This window comes from Eublepharis macularius, chromosome 3, assembly GCF_028583425.1.
Source record: "Eublepharis macularius isolate TG4126 chromosome 3, MPM_Emac_v1.0, whole genome shotgun sequence".
Classification (NCBI taxonomy): Eukaryota; Metazoa; Chordata; class Lepidosauria; order Squamata; family Eublepharidae; genus Eublepharis; species Eublepharis macularius.
In genome coordinates, this window is record NC_072792.1 from 75,385,219 (window position 1) to 75,401,506 (window position 16,288).

At 43.6% G+C, this 16,288-nt stretch overlaps 1 protein-coding gene across 1 annotated transcript; it reads left to right on the forward strand.

Annotated features, from left to right (window-relative positions):
- Nucleotides 1–203: 203 nt before the first annotated feature.
- LOC129326228 (uncharacterized) lies at nucleotides 204–11,157 on the forward strand (the record flags this gene model as incomplete). Its single annotated transcript, XM_054974389.1, has 2 exons — nucleotides 204–362; nucleotides 10,441–11,157. Coding segments are annotated over exons 1-2 (876 nt in total), but the record flags the coding sequence as incomplete, so codon positions are not given.
- Between the last annotated feature and the right edge of the window lie 5,131 nt (nucleotides 11,158–16,288).

A 16,288-nucleotide genomic window follows, 5' to 3' on the forward strand; every position in this document is an offset into this window, starting at 1 on the left:
GTAGCGCTCAATATCTGTCAGTGCTCAGCTTCACAAAGTGGTTCTGGCAGATACCCATAAAGCCTGCCGACAAGGAGAAGACGGCCTTTGTTACACCCCAGGGGCTCTTCCAATTTACAGTCATGCCCTTTGGACTACATGGCACAGCAGCCACATTCTAGCACCTAGTAGACACCATACTGACCCACTGCCAAAGCTATGCCATGGCATACATTGATGACATCATCATGTACAGCCTGGGCTGGATGTCCCACATGCACCACTTGGGGACCGTCTTGGCAGCACTTTACATGTCGGGCCTTAGAGTCAACCCCGGGAAGAGCTGGGTGGGATTTCAAGAATTGAAGTACCTTAGACTCCTAGTGAGACGGGGACAGTTATGCCCTCTCCTTGAGAAGATTGTATCACTAGAACGAAGCCCCTACCAGTGGACAAAGAAACAGATTAGACAGTTTCTTGGCTTTGTAGACAAGTTCATCCCTCATTTTCAGGGTTGGCTAGTTGTCTGTCAGACTGCCTACGCAAAGACCAACCAACAACCATCCATTGGGGAACTGCTTGGCAGCAGGCATTCCATACACTCTGTACCACCCTCTCCAGGCATCTGATGCTGATCAACCCGAATTTCAACCACCCTTTCATAGTGCATACGGATGCCTCTAATTTTGAACTAGGCGCAGTGCTATCTCAGGAGGTGGAGGGGCAAGAGCGGCCCGTTTTACTCCTCAGCCACAAACTCCAGCCAGCTGAGATCAAATATACCATGATTGAAAAAGAAGCATTGACAGTAAAATGGGAGGTGGGAGCCCTACTATACTACCTAACGAATAATACCTTTCTCCTGGTCACGGATCATGCCCCTTTATTATGGATGAATTGAGTAAAAGACCACAATGTCAACGTACTCAGGTGGTATATCTCTCTTCTCCCCTTTAGTTTTTCTCCATAACACTGACCCAGCCACCTACACGCCAATGCAGACTACCTTTCCTGCCTCTTCGAAGACACCACCCCAATGGCCAACCAAGCCAATGGAAGACAGGGACAGGAGGGTCCTCACACATCCATTGTCTTGGTTGGTACATATGTGTGCTGATCTGCCTTTTTCTGATATAATGTGGTACTTAGGTGTCCCTAATGTATCCACACTGTGGTGTCCAAGAAATTTATTTCTTGTCTAAAATAATTCAGTTAGATTGATGGTGGGGTGGACGTTATGGAAAGTCTGGTGAAATCTCTCTTTAGAAATTATATGTATTTCTAGTACAGATGTGTGTAAACAAAATTCCTATCTGTAAAAAATAAAAAACTTTTCAAGCATTACTTGTGACCCTCTGATACAGAAATGCTCATCTAGGCTGCTTGGTACTCATGGAAATGCCTCCTCTGAACATTTTGTGTCACTTTTCAGTTTCAGGTGCCTCCAAGTCTCGACTAGAGCAGCTTGCTTCATCACAGCAGGATAGGTGCTTCTTGATTATCACTTTTTCCCCAGATTATTTTCCACAGGCAACTGACCAGCGGACCCACCCATTGACCATTGTGGACAGCACACCATATTCTAGGGGTGTGCGATTCAGGTTTTGGATTTGGGTAAAGTACCCGAATCGGACCCGATTTGCAATGGTTTGGGATTTCTGAATCAGGCACAGCATGCTGGGCCCAACTTAGAAACCTTGAATCAAAGCTTCCTGAAGCAATTTGTATCACTTCGGGAAGCTTCAGGTCAAGGGGTTTAAATGCCCCTTTACATGCCTCTGTGAAGCAGCATGGAAAGGGGCATCTAAACCTGTGGATCAGCTGTTTGGTGGGGAGATCCCTGCCAAGCACCTGATTTGGGCCTTCTCCGCTACCCAGCTGGCCGCTGCAGTGGCAGAGGAAGTGGAGGAGGCCCCGCAGGAGCTTGCTCCGTGCTTCCCTGCTGCCCAGCTGGCCACTGCAGTGGAGAAGGCAGCGGCTGGGGCCTTGCAGGAGCTGGCTCCAGCCTTTCTCATGGCCCCAGCTGGCTGCTGCAGTGTGGAGAAGGTAGCGGGGGGGGGCTGCAGGAGCTGGCTCCATGCTTCCCTGCTGCCCAGCTGGCTGCTAAGGTGGCGGAGGAGTTGGCAGGGGCCCCACAAGAGCCAGTTGCACACTTCCCTGCCACCCAGCTGGCTGCAGCGGCAGCAGAGGAGGCAGTGGGGCCTCTACAGGAGTTGGTTCCAGCATTTCCTGCCACCCAGCTAGCCACTAAGGCAGTGGTAGAGGCAGTGTGGGCTCCGCAAGAGCTGGCTCTGGCCTTTCCTGCTACCCAGCTGATCGGCCTCCCCTCTCCCTGCTAGCCAGGTAAGTAGGGTGGGTGGGTGGTTTGCCCTGGGGAGGGGTTGGGAGGGTTGCTCCCCCTCACTTCAGTTTGCTCCAAATCTTTATGGAGCATACCAAAGCGAGGTAAATACCAAAATCCCAAAGCGGCTTGCCGCTTTGGGATTCTGGTAATTCTGGATTTTCTGGTAATTCTGACTTCTGGTAATTTTGGGTTTAGCTGAAGTGGGAAACCCAAATTTTTAGCCAGTGCACACCCCTACCATCTTCGTGTGCCTTTACGCACAGAAACATTTTTATGCACTTTTACATACAGAAAGGAAAGAGGCTCCAGATGTGTCTCTGTGAGCCATGAAGTATTGGCAGGGAATGGGCGGGAGCAGTCTCTCCTCCCTGCAAAACAGTGAAGGATCATGTTATGCAAATGAGGGGAAAATTTGGAAATAAATTACTGGTCACAGTCACAGTGATGGCTGAGGCACTGGACTAAGTGGGCCATTCAGTAGCATTCTGCTGGCTTGCTTGCTTGGGTTTTTTCCATTGCCAACTATGACAGCATAAGCCCTGCAAAAGTAAGGTGGAATATTGAGAGGAGGAACATATCTGCTCAGAACAGTTTGCTTGCAGTTTCCCACCATATGAGTCAGTGAAATGATGAGCATATGCCACCGGCACTCACTTGCATCAGTGTCTGTTGACATTGACTCCTTTGTTTGTGTGTTCTGGAAATTCAGTAAGTTGATGGTTCAGAGGAAGGATTGCAGTCTGTGTGATTTTGTGCAAAAACAGATGCTTCAGAGCCTCTACTTGGTCCCCTTGCCCATTGAAAAGAATGGTCACTAAAATCAAGAGCATTAAAAAATTAACAATTTTGAGTCTGACCTGGCAACGCCCACTGGAAAACTACCCAGTCATGATGAATATTTCACTCAATAGCCATGGATTCAAAAACATCACAAAAATGTTCAAAATGCATACCCCTAATATTTAGAACTTCATAGCTGTTAGTTATGCTGCTAGGTTGTTTTGTGTCTGGGAGAAGAAACTTTCAAATAAGTTACCAAAAATGAAATTATATCTCAGTGACAAACAAAACAGTGCATACCTTCAGATATCAGCAAAAGATGAAAAATGACAGTAAATATGCATAGATTTTTTTTCTTAGAAAAGTGAGTGCAGCATTCATATTGAAGTTACATTTCTAAGATGTTTTCCAAACTTTCTTTCATGAAATAGGCTTTGATTCTAATAATAAGAAAGATCTAAGAGAAATGAAAATATGGATGGCTGGGCTGAATGAGACATGTATGAAAGTGACATGTGCATTGTTTTTGAAAACACATCATTTTTTGGTTCTTTGAATAAGACCAAGTGTGCTGGACATTTCATCTTATTGCATTTAAAGAATATAGAAACAGTTTATTTTTTATCTATCAGATGTAGAATATTTAGAAATTCAGAACACCACTTAAGTACACGAAATAGTAAAAGTCCAGATGGTGAAGTGGGCAATAAATTTTCATAAAGAGATAGCAATGGAGGCGTGGGAGCAGCTATGGAAAAATACATTGAAGATTTCAACGTGTACGAATGTCAAAGAGAATGTGTACAAAATGATCTACAGATGGTATCCAACACCAGAGAAAATTGCGCTTGGAAATACCAATATGTCAGACAAATGCTGGAAATGTAGAAAACATGAAGGTTCACTATATCACATGTGGTGGACTTGCGAAGTAGCCAAGCAGTACTGGGGAGAAATAATTGAAGCAATCAATGAGATTTTGCAAATCCAAATTAATAAGAAACCAGAACTGTTGTTACTAAATCTTGGAATGGAGACTGTTCCAGTGCAGTATAGAACTTTGTTATTTTACATGACTGCTGCGGCAAGACTTTTGTATGCGCAGAAATGGAAGACACAAGAAATACCAACTGTAGAAGACTGGATTTACAAATTGCTGTACATGGCAGAAATGGACAAAATGACAAGGAAACTTAAAGACCTTGACCTAGGGCAATATATTACTGATTGGGGGAAATTGAAACAATTTTTGGGAAAAAAATGGGATGTAAAAGGAGAACTGTGGCAGTTTGAGAATTTTTAAAGAAACATAAGGACAAGAGAGAGGGGGGGATCTTACCATATAGGGGAAATGTAACTATAATCTAAGCTAGTATAAGGGGAATTTTTTTTCAGAGTATATGAATAAGGGAATAGTTAAATAAATATACTAATGGGGTATACTATAAATATTATTATGTTAGCCGATCAGATTGTATACTATATAATGAATGTGTAATATGGTGTTGTGTGCTGTGCCACATTGGTGGCAGGGCACACAGTAGGGGTTTTAATACATATTATAATGACAGTAGTATATTTGATAGAATATATGTTTAAAAGAAATAGAATATGTTTAAACTAAGATTTTTGTTATATATTATGTTATATTATACTGGTCTGCTATATTGAGGGGTATAAGATCTATACTATATTGATAGTATAACGGATAAATGTATATTATATTGATAGAATATTTGATAGTATAATTGATATGTGCTTAGAATAAGGGATTTTATTAAGTAATAAGAGGGGTTAAGGGTTGGAAAGCTGTTGGAAGTCGATAGGGAGGGGGGAGGAAAAGGGTGGGGGATAGGGTTAATCAGATATCAAGGGAATGTATGTATTAAATTTGGAAAGTATACTCACCAATATATATACATTTTTTAAAGAACACCATTGAAGTACACAATACTGAGATAAAACCAGAATTCCAGACGTAACAACAGTGGAACTATTTAGAAAGAATTCAACAATTTATGAGAACCAAATTAGACATTACTTTTAGCTGCCATGGTGACTGAGTCAGATAACACAACTGCAAGACCTCATGGGAACGTCCACAGCGCTGCAGAGTCCTCATTTAAATTGGGATTGTGGTGTAGGTTTCAGCTTTCCCTCGTGTGCCATTTTCCTGTCCTGAAACACCCTGGCAGGGACATTATTTCCCTCTTTGTGGGGAAACAATTAAAAAGACATTAAAGAGCACCTTTTTAAAAATTGTACATATATATAAAACCAAGAATTAAAAACAACACAAAGGAGGGTTGGTAAGGGTGTGTGAGAGAAATAGGAAGTCTTCAACTGCTGGCAGAAGACAATGATTGAGGGGAACAGATGAATCTGCCTGGGGAGGAAAATCTATAATTTTGGTGCCATGAACAAGGAGACCTTTCTGAGGTTGCCACCCATGTAGCTGTCAGTTCTAGGGACGGCAGTCAATGGCAGATAGATCCCCAAACCCCCCACAGCAAACACTCCAGTGTATTGGTTGAAAAGGTCTTTATTCAGAGATCCATTAAGTTCATGGGTACATCTATAGATGGGATAGGTTGGCAGGAATGAGTATACAAGCATATTTATTTATTTAATCTATTTATTTATTTAATCACATTTCTAGACCACCCTCCCCATTAGATGGGCTCAGGGCGGTTTAACAACAGTTTAAAACAGTAAAAACATTATAAAAACATTAAAACATTATATCAAAACAATTAAAATTGGCGGGTATAAAATATTAAAATACAGCATTTTCCTGCATGGGTGGTGGAAGGTCTTCAGTGGTATGGCCGGCGAGAGGACAGCCTAGCCCCCACCAAATGCCTGGTGGAACATCTCCATCTTGCAGGCTCAGCGGAAAGATGCCGGGCCCTAGTTTCCTCAGACAGAGAGTTCCACCAGGTTGGAGCCAGAACTGAAAAGGCCCTATTTAGGTGGACCTCCCTGGGGGCAGGGACCATCAGCAAGTGTTTAGTGGCTGATTGAAGCGACCTCCGGGGAACATATAGGGAGAGGTAGTCCCGAAGGTATGCTGGGCCCAGTCCACATAGGGCTTTATAGGTCAACACCAAAACCTTGAACCGGACCCGGTTCACTATTGATATAAGGAGCATTATTCCCCCCTCCCTTTGAGCAGTTAGCATTTAGGCATGAAAATCCTAAAAAGTTCCATGAGAACACATTAGCTTTGTCTGGACAGAGAAAGGCAGAAGATTACAAGGAATCAAACTCCCTCTTTCCTCTGTGAAGAATTACAGTACAGCTGCAAGGTCACTGAACATACTTTCAGAGCTAACAGTCTGGCTACTTTCTCTAAGAAATTAGTACTTTTGTTTTCAGGCAGGCCAAGGATGGCATGATTATAATGGCTATATCATATGAGCATGGCATGAAAGCACACAGGATACCAGTACAGGGGATGGATCAGGGCAATACATGAATGGCATGGATGAATAGCATGCAGACATGACACTAGCCTGATTTGACAAAGAGATTTGAAGAAGAGCTCTTGAAGACAATCATAATGATCAGGAAAGTTCATGTGGAAGTAGGCGGTCCTTAAGGTATGCAGATCCTAGGCTGTATAGAGATTAAAAGGTTTCAGCATCTTGAACTGGGCCCAGAAGCAATTTGGAAGCCAATGCACATGGAATAAGACTGTAGTAATACAGTCCCTACAACCCACTCCAGATAGCATTCTCACTTCAGCATTCTGTATCAGCTGAAGATTCTGGACACTCTTCAAAGGCAGCCCCATGTAAAGAACATTGCAGTATTATAGTCTAGATGTTATCAGGGCATGTGCCACAGTGGTAAGATGTTTCCTATTCCATAAAGGCCACAGCTAGCTCACCTGCCAAAGTTGGTGGAAGGAACCCTTGGCCACAGCTGCCACCTGTTTATCCAATTCCCAGACTGTATACTTGCTCTTTTAAGGGGAGTGCAAATCCATAAAGAACATGAGGTGTCTCAAATCACAGGTTAGTCCTTCTGGCCACCAGTTGCACCTCTGTTCTTGTTGGGATTAAGCTTCCGTTTATTGGCTTTATCAATCCCAAAATTTTCTCCAGGCACCAGTTCAAAGATTTCACAGTCTCTTGGGATCCACTGAAAGTATGAGATAGAACTGAGTATCATCTGCATATGGATGGTAACCAAGCCCAAATCTGTGGATGACCTATCCCAGCAGTGCCTTTCCATGCCTTTCTGCCATGGTCATTCTGGGAGGGAGAGGAAAAAAGAGAGATTGAAAGGAAAGCAGATTTCTCTTCCTTTCTTCACCGTGTCCTGTCATGATTGCTTCTGCTGGACTATCAGAAGCAAATGATGCTGTTGACTGGAGAAGGGAAAATTGGAGGCACTAGACTTTAAGGGTTGAGAACAAGGAAGGGCTGCTCATGAGTGCTTCCCCCCCTTTTTTCATTTGATACATTTTGTGTGTGCGTGCTGCTGCAGAGCTCCCAATTATCTCCTGTTGATATCAATGTGAGATTGCCTGGTAACTTTAAGATAAGGCAGGACTTTTTGGTGACTCCATCTGTTTGGCCAGGATAATGGGCTTATCAATTTTTGTTCTATGGTTGTTGGGGGTTTTCCGGGCTGTATTGCCGTGGTCTTGGCATTGTAGTTCCTGACGTTTCACCAGCAGCTGTGGCTGGCATCTTCAGAGGTGTAGCACCAAAAGACAGAGATCTCTCAGTGTCACAGTGTGGAAAAGATGAGGTCATTTGTATCTACTCAGGAGGGGTGGGGTTGAGCTGAGTCATTCTGTAAGAGTTTCCCAGGGTGTGGAATGCTAATGGCGGGAGGCTTCACTGAATCCTGAGGAGGTTCTTTTGCATATGGATTGGTGCTTGATGTGCTAATCTTCTCTGCAGGGCTATTGTCGGGTATGGAGTGTTTTGTTGGCCTGGTGTTTTTCAGAACTGGAGCCCATGCTCTGTTCATTCTTAAGGTTTCTTCTTTCCTGTTGAAGTTTTGCTTATGCTTGTGAATTTCAATGGCTTCCCTGTGCAGTCTGACAAAGTAGTTGGAAGTGTTGTCCAGTATTTTGGTGTCCTGGAATAAGATACTGTGCCCTGTTTGAGTTAGGCTATGTTCAGCCACTGCTGATTTTTCAGGCTGTCCAAGTCTGCAGTGTCTTTCATGTTCTTTTATTCTTGTCTGGATGCTACGCTTTGTGGTCCCGATGTAAACTTGTCCACAGCTGCAGGGTATACGGTATACTCCTGCAGAGGTGAGGGGGTCTCTGCTGTCTTTTGCTGATCGTAGCATCTGTTGTATTTTTCGGGTGGGTCTGAATACTGCTTGAAGGTTATGCTTTTCCATAAGCTTTCCCATCTGATCAGTAATTCCTTTGATATATGGCAAAAACACTTTTCCTGTAGGTGACTGTTTTTCCTTGGTTGTTTGATTCATCCTGGGTTTGATTGCTCTTCGGATTTCATTTCTGGAGTAGCCATTTGCCTGAAGTGCGTGGTTTAGATGATTAATTTCCTCATTGAGAAAGCGCGGCTCACATATCCGTCTTGCACGATCCACTAATGTTTTCATTATGCCTCTTTTCTGTCGGGGGTAGTGATTGGAGTTTTTGTGTAAGTACCGATCAGTGTGAGTTGGTTTCCTGTAGACCACCCGAAAAATACAACAGATGCTACGATCAGCAAAAGACAGCAGAGACCCCCTCACCTCTGCAGGAGTATACCGTATACCCTGCAGCTGTGGACAAGTTTACATCGGGACCACAAAGCGTAGCATCCAGACAAGAATAAAAGAACATGAAAGACACTGCAGACTTGGACAGCCTGAAAAATCAGCAGTGGCTGAACATAGCCTAACTCAAACAGGGCACAGTATCTTATTCCAGGACACCAAAATACTGGACAACACTTCCAACTACTTTGTCAGACTGCACAGGGAAGCCATTGAAATTCACAAGCATAAGCAAAACTTCAACAGGAAAGAAGAAACCTTAAGAATGAACAGAGCATGGGCTCCAGTTCTGAAAAACACCAGGCCAACAAAACACTCCACACCCGACAATAGCCCTGCAGAGAAGATTAGCACATCAAGCACCAATCCATATGCAAAAGAACCTCCTCAGGATTCAGTGAAGCCTCCCGCCATTAGCATTCCACACCCTGGGAAACTCTTACAGAATGACTCAGCTCAACCCCACCCCTCCTGAGTAGATACAAATGACCTCATCTTTTCCACACTGTGACACTGAGAGATCTCTGTCTTTTGGTGCTACACCTCTGAAGATGCCAGCCACAGCTGCTGGCGAAACGTCAGGAACTACAATGCCAAGACCACGGCAATACAGCCCGGAAAACCCCCAACAACCATCGTTCTCCGGCCGTGAAAGCCTTCGACAATACATCGAACACCTCTACGGGGAGGAAACATTCCAACAGACCCGAAGATTGGAAACACTTCGGAACAAGAAAGCACATCTACTCTGTTCTTTGACCTTTCTTCTACGCTGCAGGGACACAAGAACCATTCCATCTTTTCTCACAACTAAAAGAATCTTCAAAACCACACAGGCGAACCGCATTTATGACCGTCTAGAACAGGCCCTCTTACGTGAGAGAATCCACACTACCCGCAGAGAACTTGCTGCCACAGACAAGGAGCTATTTTGCTTGCATATCAACACCAGCCATAAAATGAGAAGTCAGGATTGGGACAAGGTCGATAATCTCACCTACAGGAAGATGGAACAAGTGTTTACCAACCACACATCCAGACAGAAGCAGAAGTTTAACAAACTACAGGAAAAAAGACAGACAAGCCCAATGCTCGACAATGCACGTATTGTCATCAATCTGACAGACCGTCAACTCTCACCAGAAGAAACCTCCATCTTGGCAAAGGGAGGAAACTTTGCAGTCACCCCCACCAGAATTCCTGTGGAAGACATCATTGCAAATGTAGAAGCTGCCATCCGTCATCTACCGGAAGAGGAAGCTGAGGAAATAAGAGGAGAGACAGCCAGGATTCTACGAAAGGCAAAGCTTCCCACCAGCAATTTAACACGCAAGGAGAGAAATGCCATCAAGACCCTCAATGCAGATCCAGACATCATCATTCTACCAGCTGATAAAAGCAATGCTACAGTGATCATGAAAACGGAGGAATACAAAAAGAAGATTAAGGAACTCCTGGACCCCTCCACCTACAAAAAACTAAAACGAGATCCCACTTGCAAAATCACCAGGCTAACAAATGCGCTGATCAAGAATTCCTCACTACATCCCGACACGCACAGAAAACTATGCAAGACTGAAGCACAGCCACCTAGACTATATGGACTCCCCAAAATACATAAAGATTCAGTCCCACTCCGACCCATTGTGAGTGCCATTGGTTCACCGACATATGAATTAGCTAGACATCTGGCAGATCTCCTGCAGGACCACATCGGGAAAACCTCGTCTTACATCAAAGATTCAGCAGATTTCATCAACAAAATCAGTTCTCTGAAACTCAATCCACAAGACATACTTGTCAGTTTTGATGTTGTATCCCTGTTTACCAAGGTTCCAGTAAAAGACACTATTGCACTGATTAATCAGATTTTCCCAGAGGATGTAACAGCCTTATTCCATCATTGTCTGACAACCAGTTACTTCCAATGGGACAACGAATTCTATGAACAGATGGATGGGGTGGCCATGGGGAGCCCACTCAGCCCAGTTATAGCAAACTTCTACATGGAACATTTTGAAAAAACAGCTCTAGAATCAGCACCCCACAAACCCAGTGTATGGTTCCGGTTTGTGGATGATACATTCATCATTTGGAGCCATGGGGAGGAAGAATTGATGGGGTTTTTGAATCATCTCAACAACATCCACCTGAACATACAATTCACGATGGAGAAAGAAATCGAGGGAAAACTCCCATTCCCGGATACCTTGGTCATCCGCAAAGCAAACTTTCAGTTAGGTCACAGGGTCTACAGGAAACCAACTCACACTGATCGGTACTTACACAAAAACTCCAATCACCACCCCCGACAGAAAAGAGGCATAATGAAAACATTAGTGGATCGTGCAAGACGGATATGTGAGCCGCGCTTTCTCAATGAGGAAATTAATCATCTAAACCACGCACTTCAGGCAAATGGCTACTCCAGAAATGAAATCCGAAGAGCAATCAAACCCAGGATGAATCAAACAATCAAGGAAAAACAGTCTCCTACAGGAAAAGTGTTTTTGCCATATATCAAAGGAATTACTGATCAGATGGGAAAGCTTATGAAAAAGCATAACCTTCAAGCAGTATTCAGACCCACCCGAAAAATACAACAGATGCTACGATCAGCAAAAGACAGTAGAGACCCCCTCACCTCTGCAGGAGTATAACGTATACCCTGCAGCTGTGGACAAGTTTACATCGGGACCACAAAGCGTAGCATCCAGACAAGAATAAAAGAACATGAAAGACACTGCAGACTTGGACAGCCTGAAAAATCAGCAGTGGCTGAACATAGCCTAACTCAAACAGGGCACAGTATCTTATTCCAGGACACCAAAATACTGGACAACACTTCCAACTACTTTGTCAGACTGCACAGGGAAGCCATTGAAATTCACAAGCATAAGCAAAACTTCAACAGGAAAGAAGAAACCTTAAGAATGAACAGAGCATGGGCTCCAGTTCTGAAAAACACCAGGCCAACAAAACACTCCACACCCGACAATAGCCCTGCAGAGAAGATTAGCACATCAAGCACCAATCCATATGCAAAAGAACCTCCTCAGGATTCAGTGAAGCCTCCCGCCATTAGCATTCCACACCCTGGGAAACTCTTACAGAATGACTCAGCTCAACCCCACCCCTCCTGAGTAGATACAAATGACCTCATCTTTTCCACACTGTGACACTGAGAGATCTCTGTCTTTTGGTGCTACACCTCTGAAGATGCCAGCCACAGCTGCTGGCGAAACGTCAGGAACTACAATGCCAAGACCACGGCAATACAGCCCGGAAAACCCCCAACAACCATCGTTCTCCGGCCGTGAAAGCCTTCGACAATACAATTTTTGTTCTCTTCACATTTGTTATTGAAAGGTTGGGCTGTACAAGTCTGTCTGATCCTGAGGGATTGGTGAGGCCCTAACTGGGGTTGGCAGGATTTGTTCAGGCAGGTGCTTGCTTTTTGAGTAGATTAGCAAGAACCCTGAGGCATTCAAGGTCAGGGGATCCAGAGGAGTTAGCCGTGTTAGTCTGTAGTAGTTTGTAGTAGTACTGATCTCCATATCAGAAGCTACTGTTTGCATCTACTCCTCCCTCCCCTCTCCACCTATATATCTGACCAGTTTCTTCTTGCCCTCCATGCATCTGACGAAGAGAACTGTGATTCTCGAAAGCTTATACTACATTAAAGTTGGTTAGTCTTAAAGGTGCTACTGGACTCTTTTTGAAGGTCAGGGGAGGCACCCAAACCTATTAGTGATGGCTGCTCATTCCCAGAGGGCTGTGTTGCACATTAGTGGTCACAACCTTTGCACTGTGTGGTGTGGGACAACTGTGCACCCCTCCCTTTTATACGTAGATCATCTTCCAACAACATGGCAGAAAGTGGGTCAGTTATTGAATGGTGCTTAATATTCACTCTACTCAGACCCAACAGCTTCATTGTCTTTATCGGTGGGGCATCACTCCATTGGTTCCCAAACACAAGGAGACCAGTGCAGCTGAGTTACATTCCCACCAATTATTAAAGGCTTTTTTCTTTTAGTTTTAACAATGGTTGGTAGAAAACATCAAATCTTTAGTTCCTGGTAACAGCTGCACTAAGAGTAAAGCCCTTAGGATATTTAATAAAACTATGCAGCATGAAGAGAAGAGATCTATGAGATAAAAGTAACAGTATGTTCCTTTAGCAAATGGAACAGCAGGATGTAGTTTTATTTATCCTTTTGGAGTTTTGACAAGCACAAAATGCACAAAAGCCTAGTTTCATACTTGATGTGTCTTTCCTTCTGCGGCCAGATAGAGGCAGCGCATTCGAGTGGCTATAGGTACAGAAACCAAGTTCCAATTAGTGCTGGGTAGAGGAATTCACTGGATAATCATCAGCAAAGCATTATAGGAGTAACTATATAGTTCGCTGTCACTATGTGGTTTAAAAGCCTGGCCTTTGGTAAACTGAGGAGGGGGGTGGAATTTCTAGTAGAGAAGCAATTGGGTCCACAGAGGGCATTTAGCCCTTTGTTGTTTCTCCCTTGCATCTTCTGCCAGTCACTTTGCCCCTCCCCCAGATTACAGATTCATGTCTGCAATGGAAATGGTTTGTGTAAGGTTGTTGTTGTTGTTGTTAGTCTAAAATCCTTGGTGAGAAAAAAGTGCCAGGGCAATAAGTGGGTTGAGTTTATTGAACTTATAGCCCACCCACCCTGCAAGCGGGCTCAGAGTGGGTCACAACATAAGTCTATAGCACAGTAAAGAAATAAAAGCTTAAAAATAAACAATAAATATGGATAAAATTAAGCAGTTACAATAACAGAGTTTAAAGTAAGTTCATCTCAAAAGATCCTGGGGCAACAAGTGGGTCAAGTACTTTTTTGCCTGTTTCTCCTTTTGCCACTGAAAACCATCCAGTCCTGGTTACATTGTGCAACAAAATGGTTGCTGGCCTTTAAAGATGTACAGAGGAGAGTACATATGAAGTTTCAACCTTTGCGTCTTTCTTACCTGTCTCATAGAGTTAATATGAGGACAAAATAGGGGGATTTTAAATTTCTCATATCTGCTGTTGTGACACCAAAATCCTCATTTTGGGATCCAGTGTAGATAGAACAAGACTATAGTGATATGGGCCCTATGAGCCACTCCAGTCAACATTAGCTGAAGCATCCTGTACCAACTGTAGCTTCCAGACAGTTTTCAAGGGCAGCCCCATTGCAGTAATATAATCTAGATGTTATCAGAGCATGCATCAGAGTGGAAAGATCTTTGCCACCCAGGAAGAGCCAGAGCTGGCTCACCAGCTGAAACTGGTGAAAGACACTGATGCCACCTGGTTATCTAATAGGAAACCTGGATCCAACATCATGCCCAACCTATGAACCTGCTTCTTTAGGGAGAGTGCAACTCCATCAAGAACAGGAGATATCTCATGTCCTGGGTCAGACCTTTCTCCCCAAGAGTAGCAGCTCCATTTTGTTTGGATTAAGTTTCAGATTGTTAGCCCTCATCCATTGAAAAACTGCCTCCAGGCACTTGGTCATGGTTTCCATAGCCTCCATGTGATCTGCTGGAAGCAGAAGACAGAGCTGTATGTTATCTGCATATTGGTGCCAACTCAGCCTAAATCTCCAGGTGACCTCTCCTAACAGTTTTACATAAATATGGAAAAATATGGGGAATAGATAAGAACTTTGTGGGACCCTGCAGGACAGAGGCTAAGGGGCAGAGCAGCAGTCCTCCAACACCACACTCTGAAGTCTACCTTCAAGACAGGACTGAAACCATTTGTGACAGAATGCTCTTTAAAGAAAGTTCCCTAAGTGCAGCACTCAGAGAGTTGGAAGGGAAGGAGTTAACAATTGCCTGGAGTAAGAGTTTGATTGACAGGCTGCTCTCCTATCAGATTGGCCAGTCAGAACCAGACAGTTGGCTACTGGCAGGATTTTTTTTAAAAAAAGAGTTTGTGAGTGAGTCTGACAGAGAAGGTCAGACAAGTTCCCCTCTGAAGTGAGGGAAAGAAATTTTTTGCCCTTACTATAACATCATTGTCTTGAGGAAGAATTTTAGTTGATAATTCAAAGTTTTAAAGCCAGCACAAGCTGACACCTGTTTACACAACCACAATAGAAGGGGGGGGGCGTGTTTTTGTCAAAGAGTGATTGGGTAGTAAGTGGAGACCCCCATTCAAGCAAAGTGAAGAAGGGTTATATCTTCTTAGCTGAAGAAGATTAATTCCTGCCCAGTCTCTAAAGGGGATTTGGCTCTGAGGAGGACCCTGAGTCTATTGTAAAGGGAAAACAGTTTTGATCTAACATAAGGAAACCTAAGTTGTAAGAGTGAACTCTGTGAAGAAACATTGTTGCTATAACCAAAGCATTAAACAAAACACCTCTCACTATTAAGGATTAAGAACATAGAACCTAAGCTTAAAGGAAACTATTTTTCCCTCTGATTTAGAGTATACTGTTCGACCAACAAATTTTACTTCAACACTTCCATTCTCTTACTGCCCTTATTCCAGTTATTTCTTTTGAATGTTATACAGTCTCCAGTGCCATGTCAAACAGAGGAAGAGGCACTTGCTTTTTCCCCATCAAGTTTCTGGGCTGGGCTAAAAAGCCAAAATTATAACTGCTTATCATGGTGGGACACAGAACGAACTTTAAAACTCCAAACAGAGACACACTACTTGGGGATGCTCAGCCAAAAAGGCAAATTGTGATTTTGACAGAAAAATCTGCCTCAGAGTGGAGAAGTGAAGGGGGATCTGCCATACCATTGTATAACATGTGCCTTGGAAATAGATAACCATTTTCATTCTGTTTGGGTCCTTATAACCCCTCAGGGTTTCTGTTGCTTTCTTTGCAGAGTTTGTCCCCTTTGCATCCTGGGGGTGCCAGATTACCTTGTGCTTTAGAGTTGATTTTAGAATTGCAGCCTATGAAGTCTTACAGGGCTTTTATCAAGTCTGAATGATTGAACAGACCACTTGCAAATCCCCCTCCCTCTGAAGCACTTTTCCTCACAGAGACTGTCCGAGTGCTCTGATGGAGGTTGGGGAAATGGACCATTATCTAGGTAGTACTGGAAAAATACCCAAGATACACTGTTCCCTAGACAGGTCTATTCAGATGGAAGTCCCATCGTATTCAATAGTGTTTACTCCCAAGGAAGCGTCTTTCAAATTGTAGCCTCTGAATGAAGTCTGCATGTTCCTCTTTCCAAACGTTTCCAAAGCCGATTGACGGGGAGGGGTCTCCTTTTGTGAGGGCCCAATTAGCCAGGAGACAGTGTCATTGCCTGGATAGCAATATGGGGGTAAAAGATGGATCCATTATGCACATTCCCCTTTGCTGCCAAAAGAGTTAATTAATAACCAGAGTTAATTAATAACATAAGGGCTCACTCCATTTGGGTTCTGATTAGTTAATGCTGTTAAGGACA